At 41.4% G+C, this 14,793-nt stretch overlaps 1 protein-coding gene and 1 non-coding gene across 9 annotated transcripts in view; both read right to left on the bottom strand.

Annotated features, from left to right (window-relative positions):
* Window positions 1-14,793, bottom strand: part of LOC131882102 (pleckstrin homology domain-containing family G member 5-like) — a 96,495-nt gene extending 81,702 nt beyond the window's left edge. For 2 of the 8 annotated variants that reach the window (XM_059229155.1, XM_059229152.1), the window contains exons 1-2: window positions 11,775-11,974; window positions 10,953-11,054 (exon numbers count right to left, since the gene is read on the bottom strand). Coding sequence is in view for 6 of the 8 variants with exons in the window: in XM_059229152.1 (XP_059085135.1) it covers window positions 10,953-11,051 (99 nt within the window). In the remaining 2 variants the exon portion in view is untranslated. The other 6 variants (XM_059229149.1, XM_059229154.1, XM_059229153.1 and 3 more) reach the window with 6 other exon arrangements.
* Window positions 11,105-11,176, bottom strand: Trnap-cgg (transfer RNA proline (anticodon CGG)). The gene has a single exon. It is a non-coding gene; the product is annotated as a tRNA-Pro (tRNA).

Here is a 14,793-nt window from a genome sequence, read left to right as displayed (position 1 = left end):
CGGACTGGAGTATTTAAGAAAGGTCTCGAATCCGGACTCGTCAAAATAGCACTATTCGTAGTTCCTTGAAATTTCGCAAGTCGAGTCTTCTAACTAGACCTGACTATAGTTGGCCGGACTCGAGTCCGGCAAAAAGTCAAAAAATCGAAGGAGTCTCCCCATCATTAGGGTTTATGGTCACTTTTGGTTGTACTTTCTTCAGTGTAGACCTCACGGTCTATCGTTTAAGCACAATCCCACCAGGATACCCTAGGAAGATAGTGAGTTGTAAAAGTGCCAATCTAGAGATATACCAAAGTTTAAATAGCCCTCGAGGAGGGAATGTAACCGGCTAATCTTGGAGATCCGCTTCACCATCTTTTCTCGTCGTGGTTCCCAAGAAACCCTGTCAATGACCCTGTCCAATCCGAAACTGTGCGTAATTAAACATGGCCACCCTTAACGGCAGGAATGTCGGGCCAACCGCATCGGAAACTCCCGAAACTCGGGTCGACCAGATCCGCGGAGCTAAATGGGTAATTCATTCATTCGCTCATGATCTTTGGACAAATTTCCCTTCGTCCCAAGACGGATCACAATCTGTCAACTAATCCAATCTTAAAAGACAGAGAACCAGCTGAGTTAATGATGATGACTCCGCGGCTCCCCCCAAAAACCAACAACGCTCAAATTTACATTTTGATGATGTCCTCCAGGGTTAGGAACAAGTAATGGAGCAGCGTTTTATGGGCCCCGGTCTCGAGTAATAATGCATGAGCTCAAGTATGATTTGCACATTTTTTGCTTCTTCTGGAGCTCAAGTCGTAATTAAGAAGGGTAGGAAAGGCAGGCAATTTCTTGCAATGATGTCTACGACGAGAATATGACGCTCTTTTCCGCTCAGTACGCTGAAACCTGGATGGGAGCTAGAAGAAGCTAGATAGTAGTTGGGAGTCATCACGAGATGGTTTTACGATCGTGCAAACGTATGAAAAATGGCAAAAATCAAGATGTGTTGCAATTCATTACGCAGCCAATTGGCTGTGTGGTTTCCATTGCGAAGAAGAAGAAGGACGAGGAGGCATAAAAAAGGATCATTTCTCAAATCTAGGTCCTCTCATCATGACAATTGGATTGTGGGACCTGAGATCTCCCGACCCTGACGCGACAAAGATTAAAGCCCATCAAATATTTATATTCAGGACATGCTTCCTGCTACTTGGATACTTCATATCGACCTTGTTTTTATCACGATCCACAAAGGCCTCTTCGATGTTTGAAATCGGGGTATTGGGAATTGGAAACGTTTGAGTTGGCTGAAACAATGGCTGGAGTTTTAATCAAAAAGGCATTCGGCCCTGATCAGTCCGCCAATCCCAAGCCTGGGTAGACCCTCTAATGGCCAAGGGATTCAGTTACACTTTGAGAGGCAATTCGAGCTTCTCTGATTGGGCTTGGGTGGAAAATAATTACGTTCTGTTCGACAGACATTAGCCCGTCAAAACATTGCATTCCCCTTTTTTCACAGACTACCAAGAAATCTCCTTCAAGACGAGAAATGAACTGATTGGAACGGAAACCTCCGAACCATGGAGGAAATTGGGCTATGGATGGATTCAAAGGTAGCTATGAAGTGCTTCAGAAACATGTTGTGGAAGGATCAGACAAACAAACATCTTTGCATCCAATGGTTCTGAAAAAAATCCGTCCGTAAGCTTGGTCTGAAATGGTTAATGATAACTGAGAGAAAATTATGTGGTCTTAATGATGCTCCATTGCCTTTGACGAAACTTGTTAGCGTTAAATGGGGTCAACAGAACACAATGAAAAAAAAACTCGGAGAGCGTCGATCTTGTTGATTAAATCAGAGTTGGGCATTTCACAATTGCTTGGGTTTTTTTTTCACCCACCCTATCATCATAGAGCTCCATGCGATGGTTTCATTTTTGCACACACCTCAAATGCCTAGATTCGACCGGGCGCTAACTTGTCAGACCTTCGCATTCTCCACTTATTGGAAACCAATCGCCAAGCAGACAACAAAATTGGCGAGTAAATTGGACACTTCAGGTATCCACCACGATCCGCATTCATATCAAAGACAAGAGAACCGAGTCGTCCTCACAGGGGGTACGGTAGATAGATGGTTATGCTCCACAACTGTACTACTCAACCACAGTTCCCTCCAAGTATGTAATAGTTCAAGTACAGAGCAGTTCCGTTTGTTTGCCTCCAAGTATTTGGTACCTGGATGGATGGATGGATGGATCGTTTTCTTGCATGGGGAGAGGGTATCAAGCGAGGCAGGACTAGTGCCATCACATAGAAATTACCGGGGATCAATCGCTAGATGGATGGATGCCCAGCCAATCTACAAGAGGTCGCTGGAGTCTAATTACGGGCTTCCAAGTGCAAATGCAGGATCCTGAATGGGAAATCCTCGTCGCCGCGGTATGCTTTTATTCTGAGAGATAACTTGTCTACTGAGAAGAGACGTGAATTATTTAGTGTGTTCAAATGTTGAAAAAGGTCAATTTCAGATCAGAGAAGACGTATTTGTCTTCTTTACAAAGAACATGAAGGAAAAGACTGGATGTAGCAAGAAGGGGGAGTTTGTTACTTGCGATCTTTTTATTACTTTTCAAAGGGATCAACACACTTTTTAGTCATGGGAAGACAACATAGAGGTCGGTCGAGTGGGCCATCTTGCTACTAATTGGCATAAATGACAACCGTTTCAGCGCAACTATTTCACGACCATTTTTCATGTTAATCCTATCTTTGACAAAGACAGGCTTCTCGTTTCAAAGGGTTCAGTTTTAAACCCTGAGCTCGTTAACTCTCTGGTGAAGGAGAATCAGGCCTGTTGTGCTTGCTTGTTTGCCTGCTTGCTTGCTTGCTTAAAACTTCATGTTTCCTTTGGACGCTCATTAAATGGCAGCAAGAATTGAAACGGATATTTCTGATGACGTCAATCTATAGTTTGAAGAAGAATGAGGGCTCCATTCGGATTATTCCAACGATGAGAGAAAACCTCAGATTCATACAAAACGGTGGATTTCATGCCAAGGGAAATATTCCCAAGGTCATTAAATTGAATGTATGAACAGCGCTCGTTCGTCTTCAAGTTTCGGAATCTTGAATATCACGGTAGCTTATTTTTCCTGCCGTGGTCGAGTGGATAAGCGAAAATATTAACTTGTGACTCAGTCCCACTTTTAGGGCAAAACCAAGTCACTGCAAATGAGATTTGACGAATCAACACCAAGTGAGATTTTCACCTTTCCTTCATTCACCGAGAGGAAGACCACTTTTAAGCTTATCTCAGATGGGAATCCAAAGTTGAAAAATGGCTTTTCAGGTGTTTACTGATGTCTTTGACATTTACCATTTGAGCAACTTCAGCTACGTCATTCGAGCTATCGTCGGTCGTCGTCGTCCAGATTAACTTTGATATGGTGCACCTTCCCTAAGACTACGTTTGAGTGAATTGGAGACGTGTTTTTTTTGGTTTGTGGTCATGGTGGTTAACGGTACACGGATCAAGCTCATATTTGGAATCTAATTGCAGTCCACAATCTTGAATTTCCGCATCTTGAAACACGCCCTCTAGCCATTTAATTTCGGTGAATTGGCCATCGTCACCTCGCGGCAACACTTCCCTTTTCTTAATTCTATGCGTGGCTTTTGGGCCAAGAGACAAACTCGCACCTCGTATTCGGAAATGTCAAGTTCTTGGATCAACGCGTTTCTTAAAACACTGCAGTTTTAATTAAGACGCTTTACTCCCGGTGTAAAAACAACGATGTTTAAGTAAAATAGTCCAGTGAGTAAAATTTCGGCCAAATTAATTTTTGCTAGAAATAAAGTTAAGCTCATATTCTTAAACCTTAATAATTCATGAAAAACCTGAAGCTTAAAGAAACCTTTTCTCATGCTTTCATTTTCTTACTCCAGCATTGATCTCAATTTACGAATCTCAATTTTCAATTTTGACGTGTTTACTCCGTTCACTTGGAGGTTGTCCACATTTCCCGTTTAAGACCGATTAAAAAAATTCCCAGCACATTTTCCCTCCATTCATGTGCTTGATACCGAAACAACACCTCATTTCAGGGATGCCAGATGTAATCCCCACCTTGGACATAACCCTTTCCAAAGAGAGGCAATGAGTGGTTTGAGGCCAACATATGTTGTGCTCATAATTCAAGCATTCCCAATTGAAATGACATCAATCATAGTTCTCGTGTAGAGAAAGGTAAGAAAGCCATGTGTGGAATGTAAATGATGGATGCTGACAGCTTTAAATGGCAAGCCTAGATTCGTCTTGTGCAAAAGCTTTTTTTCGTTGATGGCTCGTAATTGCTTAATTGAGGAGCAACCAATTTTCAGAGAATTTGTCTTCAAACATAATCTGGGGTGGTCATGATTCTTGCTCTTTTTTTCGGCCGAAGCTACGGTAAATCCTCTGTCCATTCAAGATGAGATATGAAAGAAGCATCCCCCCCAAACTTTACCATTGACGAACAAGAAGAAAGAAGCAGGATGTTGGCCAAGAGCCCTTTGAGCTCCTGACACGAGGCCTTGAGAAATGTCTGTCACTGAAACCTATCTTCCAAGTCCTAAATTCAATTAGAGCCACTGCCAAAACCTCTCAGTTCTTTGTGACCATAGAGACCATGATTCCGTGATTTCGGGACCGGGACCGGGACCGGGACTCCTTCGAGCATCTTTGGCATTTATAGCCTTCCAAGATGTCTATTTTTCTCCCGCCCAAATCTAAGTGAAGGCACAAAAGGGCTACTTCAACAAGACTGAGACGAGTCGTGGCCTTTTTTGTCCTGCAAGCCTTTAGAAGAGGACCAAAAGGAATCGCAAATCTAGCGGGAAAAAACTTGATAAGGACCTGTGAATAGTCAATGATGGCTCTCTTGGAATCTCTCGTCGGAATCTGTTGAGAGGTCGTTTAGAAAGACTTCCTCTGATCAGTTTTGAAGGAGTTTCCACAGTGTCAAGACCATGAGCACGTTCCAAAGTCGAGTGAAAACGGGGAAAACTCTGCGAAGTATTTAAGGCTGGAAATGCTTAATTGTTTTCTCTTTCATGATGATTTATGACACTATTGTTCACGCAACTTTTGTACCTTTTTTTGAAAACAAACATACTCCTTCTCAGCCACAAGATTCGCTCTTTGTCCAACGACTCCAAAGGGTTGAAGTACTTATTATGTATTGATTTGGAATAATGGAGACTTTATGTTGATCATGCCTCATAACAAGCCTTCTTCGGTGAGTTTGGACATTGCAAGTTGTAATTTATGTGACGGCTTCGAGTAATTCACCATGCCACCAAAATTCCCACCCTCGATCCAAAGTTTGCAACCAGGGTGCCAAAATTCTGTCATCCCAGGCATTTATCAAAGTGATCGAGCTACTAGAAGCGTTTAATTACTTCATTACCCTTGAGAAGATTAGTTCATGTAATTTCATGAACCAACTCCTCATTCCCATTTGGTAGCAACCGATCCCATCTAATTGCATTTTACAGTTGGTCTCCTTCATAAACATAATGTGCAAATGTATTGAACGAGTTCGCATTTTCTATGGAAACTGATACTCTGAGGCTGAACCCGGAGGGTCATGATATCAGGTGGTTCCGAATCAAATGTCTTTGTTTTACAAACGTACAGCCACTCACACTTTCAGCTCTCTCTCTCTCTCTCTTTGTGAATGGATTGTATGCAATTGGCAAATAACCCAGTGGGAGATAAAATGGTATTGAACTGAAACCAACAATGATTCCACCCACTCTTTCCATTTTGATTCCAGGGTGCAATTACGAACAGACGTGGTCCAAACCCATCGTTACTAATGAAAAAATAAGGCCATTCAGGGGAATTTGAGTGGGTCAAATATAGACCTACGAGCTTCTAAGATTTTTGCTTGGCGTTACTTATGGGTCTTGGACCAACATGGTTGGTTGGTCGCCTGGAGTGCGAGAATTCATTTGGCAATACATGCATCCGCCCATATAAGCATATTCGGCCATAAGCCATGCTTGCAATGAGTGAATAGCGGGATTTTCCTCACGTCATGTGCTAAGAATTCTTTGAAGTTTTTTTTTTGGGGGGGGGGGATTCAACCCGAGGAATGCTAATAAGGAAACTGCACGGTGTTGGCCAACTTTTCTGACAAAAAAATCGGTCTCATCACCACATAGTCAAGTCTCATTGGTACAAAAGGAACTACCCGAGAAAGTAACCCCAGGGAATGTACCAAGTACTTGGTTTCATTAAGTGATAATCAATTCACACTAGTCATGAACCACTTTCATTTTTCCAATCATGACCATAAATTATGGCCGAGTTCAATGATATGCTCACACGAGCCATAAAATCAGTCAAAATCATCATCCTTCTTCCACGATTTCCCTTTCTCTCGTTCTTTCTCATGTTGATTAGGTCCTCCAAACGTACAGAGAACCCCCATAAACTGCGATTTTGAGGCTCTATGGATGGATGGATGTATACATATACATAGTACATATTGGGCGTATTGTATGAAGATGGCGATTGACATTTCCGTCGGTGTTCACTTACTTTCGCTCAATTGTTCCCATAGACGGGATCTGGAAGTCCCGGTACTACTGTACCATTCAATTACCTCCTGAGAATCACTTTGAGATTATGCTTATTTTCTCAGATTTTCAAAAGATTCCGCTCGTCAGCTTTCACCTTTTCCTTCTCGTGGATTCACTCACTGATTCACTGGCTTGGTTTGGCTTGGATGGTGGAGGGGGGGAGGAAGATCACAATCGATTTTGAACCCTTGACACATCTTCATAACTTTCCATTGTGAATCTTGAAGCACTGTGACGAATCCATTTCACATCAGATCCCAGTCTTAGAAGACACGGGCATTTTACACTCAAACACTTAACATGGGTTGCGATTTTACTCGTGCTTGCTCGAGCAACAGACAGACAGATATACAATCAGATAGAGAAGGGGAATTCACAATCCTAAGCCTCATTCAAAATGCCAGAGAGGGAAGAAGTAATCTTTTTCTCATTAAAGTGTATCTGTTAGTTTGCGTCCAAGGTCAATGGTATGCATTTGGTTGGAGTCACCCACCAATAAATACTATCTACACCATGCAAATCATCCTGCTCGTTTACTTGGAAAAACCACGAACAAAACACAAACGAACAACCATGTGTCTCGGTGGAAACCTTGAACCGTTAATTTCCTTCCAGCGAAGACGATTCCAAACAAATTCGGAATCACACGTTTCTAGATTTGTCAGGTTTGAACATATCCGAGTGATACATAATAGTCTTTGCGCCTAAATTAAAACCCTATCTTTGGTGGAACCACCTTTAAATTCCCCCCTCCCTCCCTCATAAATATGAGCAAAGGAGACAAATCTTGACACCCTGCTTAGGTCACATATTGCACGATTGTTGCTGAAAACAATCGTTGAAAGTGGCCGTTCAATATATTTTCAAACCACACATGATTCGAAGGGTCAAGTTTCGTCCGGGAAAATGCTAATACTCCTCCGAGATAGCAAAGTATTCATTAACTGACGAGCATCAACGTAGTGGGCTCTTTTGAATGCCAGTGAGGCCGTACAATCAATGTTCCTTTCATCGATTTATTTGCATAATTACAATCTAAAGTTTCTCATTTGGGCTGACCACGACAATGGGCCACCAGCACTTTCATCCTGGAGGCCCGCTTTTCGTGTGGGTTCTTCTTCCTCTTCATTTATGTTCAATTCATTCATGGCCTCACTGAGAATGGCAATGAAAATTGAGAAAAACATAGTCCGATCCTCCCTGTTCGTTCGACAATCTCGAACATAAAGGCGTTAAAACCTTGACCATTAGATCTGTCCGTTCCCAAGGTGAGTATTGGTCACTAACATTTTGCCAATGCTAATTCTTGGACACGGTTCTGAGCTCGGAAGTGTTTCTGAGAGCAATAGATAAGAGGCCCCCCTCTGTCGGTTTTAAAACCAAGAGCATGTTAAGGATGATTTGAAAATGCCAAACACCCGTGTCTTCTTAGGGAAAACTTGAACGTACACAGGTTTTCATGTGGTAATGGGTAGTACTACTTCTATCCGTATTGTATATAGTGTATAGAAGGCGAGTGTTGTTTATCACTGGTAAACACTTCACTCCTCCGAGATCCTCACGCTACTTGTCGGCAGAAAGCGACCACTGGTAGTTCCGATGATGGGATGAGTAGTACAATGACTATGTTGTGATGTGGATGAAGCCAACGAGTAATGGTGGTAAAGTAATAATGCACTGCTCACTCACTCACTCCAACACCATGTGCACGGTACGCTCTCCACAAACCAACTGCTTCCTCGTTCTTTGGTTATCTTCTTCTTCTCCGTGCGTTCGGATTCGTCTTCTCCTTTGGCAGACTTTGATGTCTTCTTTTTCTCATGCCAAAATTGTGGAAGAGGGCGCTTGCGACGCTCAAACGCGCGCTCCACATGAGTTTCATTCAGGTGCCATTCAAAGAGAGAGGGCTCCAAGAGACTCAAAGCGTCAAATAGCCAAGGCAATTTGACGAAAAATAACTCAAATTAAAATAACATTAAAAAACTATTTGGTCTGCATTTCGTACAAGTCCCATTTCTTGGTGTTATGTCTTTACATATGGGGTTTTTAATTCTTTCCTGTATAAAAAGATGACCTTGATTCACTATTTGCTCCTGTATTTTCATTGACACTTCTTAGTTTTCTCTCATTCATTCTCAATTTGGCCTGACACTAATGAAAAAGGTTCAAATGTCAGTACTTTTTTGATCACATAATCCTCAGCTTTTTCCTCTTCTCTTTCTGTCTGTCTGTTGAACTGACATACCTATAATACAGATTTCTATGAAGGGTCAAATCCTTTTCCAGACTCATTTACTAACTCACGTCCCAAGGAACTTCACCCTGTTTTTTCTCATTCAATCCCAACCATGATCTTTAATCTTGAGGTATTTAAATAGGTATATCTTACCAATATAGGTCTCAAAGGAGAACCAACAGATTTTCCAAATGCTCAAACAATTGTAAAAAATGCTAATAGGGTTGCCAAAAATTGAAATCAATATACTGTATGTTAAGTCCTAAGACAATAAAGGAAGCAGAAATGGTTCAAACACTCAGTCAAATGTAGTACATGGCAATCAACATGCGACAAATTGGGACCAGTTGAAATTGCAACCTCTGAAGCATACGGTATAATACGAATCACATGCAACAAAGGTTGCTTATTTCTACAGCAATGCATATCTTAACCTATTCAACATTAATTAAACCTAAAAAATTTGATACAAGTTGAACATTCGGAATTCCAACTTTTTGCAATACATGGTTTTCATTCTTGGAAAATTGCTTCTAGCTGTATTTCTGACCTCTTGTCAAAAGTCTCAAAAATGAAGCTGAATGAACGAACTGTTTCCTTACTCAATCTTCATCCAAGGATCGAAAGTACCTTTAGGTAACTTCAATCGGGCTGAGCAAACGTGCTCTTTCCACAACAGAGCTGATGAATCTTCGATTTTTCAGCTGTAAACTTTAAACAAGACATCTTGGTCATCATCTTCTGTGACACGAATGAACGTATCCTACTGTTCTCCGCACACTCAAAGTGGATCCCCTCCATCCATAGCTCAGCCGAACTACACTTCACCTTACAATTGCCTGGCAATGCCCGCTTAACGTTTCTAATAGTGTCATTAAAGTTTGCATTTTCCTGGAGAGCGGATGTGCAGAAATGGATGGGATGGAGGAAATCGACAACCAAGACCAGGTACCTGAACACAACGAAACGCCAACCCATCCGAGAAGACCTGAAGCACAATAGCACTCTACGGAGCTTAAATTGATGAAGTTTGGAAAATTCGATGCTTGTAACGAGAAGCTAGGTGGTCCGCAAAGTCTTCGCTTTGGTCTCAATTACTGGAATACGACAAATCGAGCGAGCGTAAATGGAAATTCTATAAAACTTTGCTAAAGCCAATGCGGACAATGTCCTTAAGAGCATGAAACAATATCTACGGGTTTATATGTCTTAGTAACAACATGGCATTGGTAGTCTCGTTGAGATATTGATAACCTATATTAATATGACATTTGCGAAAAATTGACTTTAAAACGGAATTAGGCCAAAGTGGCAACTTTGTCTCCCAGACAAGTTTATTTGCTTTTCCATCTAGAAAGCAGCTGTTTCAAATCAAGCAATATGATTCAATGTTTGAACCTCAATCAAATCCGAAATAGCTCTCATGTGAAAAGTTTGCTGGCTGAAGCTTTATTCCTTTCAACACAAGTCAAGACACAGTACTACCTGAGAGCAAAAAGGGATTGAGAGGAAATGCAGTGTCGAAATCGAAGTCAAATAGATTTGCTAATTGTGGTAAATGTCAAATATGAAGCAGAGAAAATTGGAAGGAGTGCGAAATATGGTTTGATTTAGACATAGGATACGCCGAACGTTTCTCCTTACTTATTCATCAGATTTTTTGAAAATAGGATTGATCTACACCGATCAGAAAAGTTGATGGCGAGCAGTTCTTCTCTTCAGAAAACTTTAGGATCGAATGCTGCATCCAGCTTTGGACTTTGACCTCATAGAGCAAAAGATTGAACAGAGCCCACTCAGTTTTTCAAACCCGACTGGATTTTTCAATATCGAGGTTGGGTGATATCTTTGAATTTCTGGCGAGGGCAGCATTTCGTCACAACGCCAGAGAGGGCGCTAAACGTTATTCTCTTCAACTTCTAGAAGTACATCGTCCCCTGGACTTGGCTCAGGCAGATATCTCACGATTAATGATTAAGCCAGACGTAAAATATATATGTAATTAGAAGAATAGAGGTACATGAAATATTTATGATTGTGCACAGGCATCCACCCAGTAGGTTGCCACGGAGAAAGAGAAGAACCTAACTATTCTTACCTGCTTTTGAGAAGCTCTGGAGTGATGATGTCCTTTGGAACTTTGAGGGCTCAATATCTTCCACAGCAAATTTGTTATGATCTTTCTTGATACATTCATGACCTGTAAAAGAAGAAAAACAACTGTACGGCTGCGAAAATAATTCCACAGATGGGCTCAGCCGGGATTTGAACCCGGGACCTCGCGCACCCGAAGCGCGAATCATACCCCTAGACCACTGAGCCATTGGTAAGAGAGTGGCCAATTTTAAAAACAATAATTTTCTTTTCCATATTTGCGCAATTCTGGTACAACATTGAGTTCATTCTCCGATTTGCGATTAATATGGTTTTCAACCACAAACAAAAACATTCCCAACTTTTTTAAATTCAACAATTACGTCAAAGCTACCCACCATTTCCGAGTAGAATGGAATGGCAAACGACCATCAGTTAACAAGTAGTGAATTTGTACTCTGTTCCCTAAACCGTCCCTTCCGACCAGTCCAAAATTGGTCAAGACTAATTATGGGTTCATTTAGTGTATTTGCACTTTTCACACGACCTTCCAGGGATTTAATGCTCGCCCTTGCCTAATTTCAAGGATTGGCCAAGAAGTTGGGTCCCCATTTATCCATTTCATAGTGATATTTTTGATTCAAGACGAGCTCAGCTTGTTTTGAAACGAAGACCCTTCAGGGATACACAAATCGAAAGGCATGAATTTCGTGCTTTGACGACTGATCGAGACATTATCAAGGCCAACTTGGTATGAAATGATCTTGAAATTGTGGATTTGTCGTTTGTGCGTGTGGCTCGTGAATATTCATGAATTTCCAATTACCTCTCGAGTTATTGCTTGTTTGAACCCACTTGATTATCCGGGGAGGTCCTCTCTCAAACCTTGTTGAGAATTGCCTCTTGACTAATTAAGATTCTCAATTTTCAAAACCACTCGTATCGCTCAGAATCCACACAACGTCCATGCCGGATGGGTTTATTCCACTAATTGAGTTAACTTCGAATGATATTCCCCAATGTGGCAAGAACTTACCTCTTCTTTAGGTCCTGATGAGAAGAGATTTAGCTCGTTTCTGGACCTCAAAAAGGCGCGAGTTCCATACCAGGGTTACCATGATTGACGTGGGTTTTGCATTTGCTTATGGCCACGCTCGCCTGGCGCATGGAGCGTTAAAGGTCATGGCGAGAAATTTGCTCACAGCCCTAGGTCCTTGGGGCTTTAGGCGAAATATGATGACAATTCTTCAACTTGACCGATGAGCTCGGCTCGAACCAAACCGGGAATGAAAGACTCCCAAATTTGCCATGGGGACGGATTCAAAAAGCCAATCCAAACTTATGACAGCCGTATGAAATGCAATCTCCAATAGACAGATAATAACGTATTCTCAAGCCGTCACAAGGTTCTTTTTCTTTCACCGGATGCGCATGATTTAAACTTGTTAAAAAGATAATATCGTCTGTGCGTTGCTTTTTGAGGGGAATAGGTGAACTGGGTTTGAGCCAGGTTTGCCGCTTTTGACTCACCAATAGGTCAGGATTCGAGACCCGAATTTACGTACATCACGGAATTATTTGGCTGGAGCCATATCGTAAGATTAGTCTCTTCACGTTCAGTTAGCAGGAAGCCAAAAATGCGTATCTAATAATCATTGTCATTTTTTTGTTGTAAGTATCTGAATTTGACGAGCTCTCGGATACCCAATGATCTTCCTCAATTTCAAACAAAGACATCAGAACCGTGTATAAGATTGGTCCAAATTGGGGCGTTACCCATTGTCTTCGGCAGGCATTAATGTGACCCAAATTTTTTACCCCACCAAGATTATTTTCAACCAGCACTACGGTGGAGTTTATGATTTATTTGGAGGCAACAACGCTTTTGGGCCGTTGATTTATTGCTCCTTCTTCCGCTCACATTGATACCTAATTTGCCAGAGGTACCCAGAAAATGAGTGGCAAGCAAAAATTTCAAAATTTCTCCAAGTGTGTATGGGGTTTGTCAGTACTTTCCGTTTTGGTTTTGGTTTTGAATGAAAAACACGAGCAACCATTTTTGAACAATTTTCTTTCCCAAGAGGGATATTGGACTTTTGGGCTGCATTTCTTAGGTGCATGTAATGAGCAGTGCCAATATTGGCGGATACTGTGAATTGAGCCATATCCACCAATGATCCTGAAAATAACCGCCTTAATTCTCTCGCTCATCAAACTGTCTTTACGTCATTTTCGGCTCATTTTGGCACAATTATGATTTCCTTCGACAAATTACGCAATTAAAAAAAATTTCTCTTGCGTGACAAATTTGAGAGCACACATCACGACGAAGAAAAGAGGGGCACGTGGACATCTAAAGGCGAACAAATTTCACCTCTAGGACCATTCTGAGGACACATATCGCACTCAACCCCTTATCTCCCTTCTAAGACTTGGATGAATTGAAAAACTCAAGTGGTGCAACTAGAAGGTCATAGGTTCAAAGCCCGATTCGAACTGCTTTTTAAATCTTAGGCACAAGACTGTGAGGGGAAAGTGAAGGTCGGATGTGTTTGTTATAGCTCAACTTAACCAAGTGGAAGAGGAATTTGGCAAAAAATTAAGGTCCAATTACAATGCTTTAGACAAATATATGTTTTATGTTTGACTAAAAAACATCAAATTAGTATTGTTCCTCACGTGAAAATAAAGGAAATTCAAAGAAAGATGAAATGTGGCACCCTAATTTTGGGCATTTTCCGACAGAAGAGTTTGGATAAACATCACACAGCCAACCGGTCTCGGACATAGATAGAATTTGTCATTGATTTCAATTTGTCGCCTTTTTAAATAAACAGTGCTCTGATACTGAGACAAGATATTAGCACAGTGCCAGAACTACATCAAAATAATATCTCTTGAGCTTTATAGCATTACTCACTCAAAAGTTGAAAATTCAATTAATTCAAAATGTGAGTGGCATGTGATGTTTGTCTAAATTCTCCCTCCACAAAGAGCCCAAAATCAGGGTTCCCCATTACATTTCTCCTTGAATTTTCCTTACTTCACGTGGCCAATTGACCAAAATTGGAATACTGTAAAGAAGAGCAGCCATCTATTAGTCGAATACCTGCCCTAAGCTGATATCCTAAAAGGCTAAGTTAAAATCAAAATTTGTCCGAGAAGAACAAAACTTAATTTTAGAGAAACTACTTCCTTACAAGTGTTTCCTGATTGTGGCTATCTCCTTCATAAAAAAAGAAGAAGAAAAATCAGATCTCTTTCAACTTTGTTCAATGCTTCACGAGCTAAAAAGTCCAGCTGAAAAGAGTACAATGGAATGACTTACACTTGATGCATTTCCTCTTCTTCTTCCTTACTATTTTTCGGCCACGGTGAACGACGAAGATAGAATTAGCCGTATTATTGTTCGCGATCTCCTCGGACAGGGCCTCTTGTTCATTGCGAGTGTGGCAGTGACTCAGTTCATCTCGCTGATGAAGATTCAAATAAGCCACATTGTTCGTCGTTTTGGGCAGTTTCATCAACGTGCCCCCATTTCGAGAGATGAGGTAATCTGGGACGTTCTTGGATAGGCACTGGGCGAACTCACTGAACTGGTCTGTCTTGAGAGCCTTTGCATTGGTGACTTGCTTGACGGTTGAGGTCACTTGTTGGGTCATATTCCGCCATCGCTTTTCCTGGCGTTGACGCAACAATTCTTGTTCATTTTGTAGGATCCTTTCCTCTCTTCGGCCTTTCACGTTTGAGGCCGTTGAAGAGCTTGAATTTCCCGCCATCTTTGAAGGGGTGGGTAAATTCTCAGTGCTGCCTTTGACCTCTTTCTTCATGATTGCCACTTTAGA

This window comes from Tigriopus californicus, chromosome 6 (assembly GCF_007210705.1).
Source record: "Tigriopus californicus strain San Diego chromosome 6, Tcal_SD_v2.1, whole genome shotgun sequence".
Taxonomy (NCBI): Eukaryota; Metazoa; Arthropoda; class Copepoda; order Harpacticoida; family Harpacticidae; genus Tigriopus; species Tigriopus californicus.
This window is presented reverse-complemented; position numbering and strand designations above follow the sequence as displayed.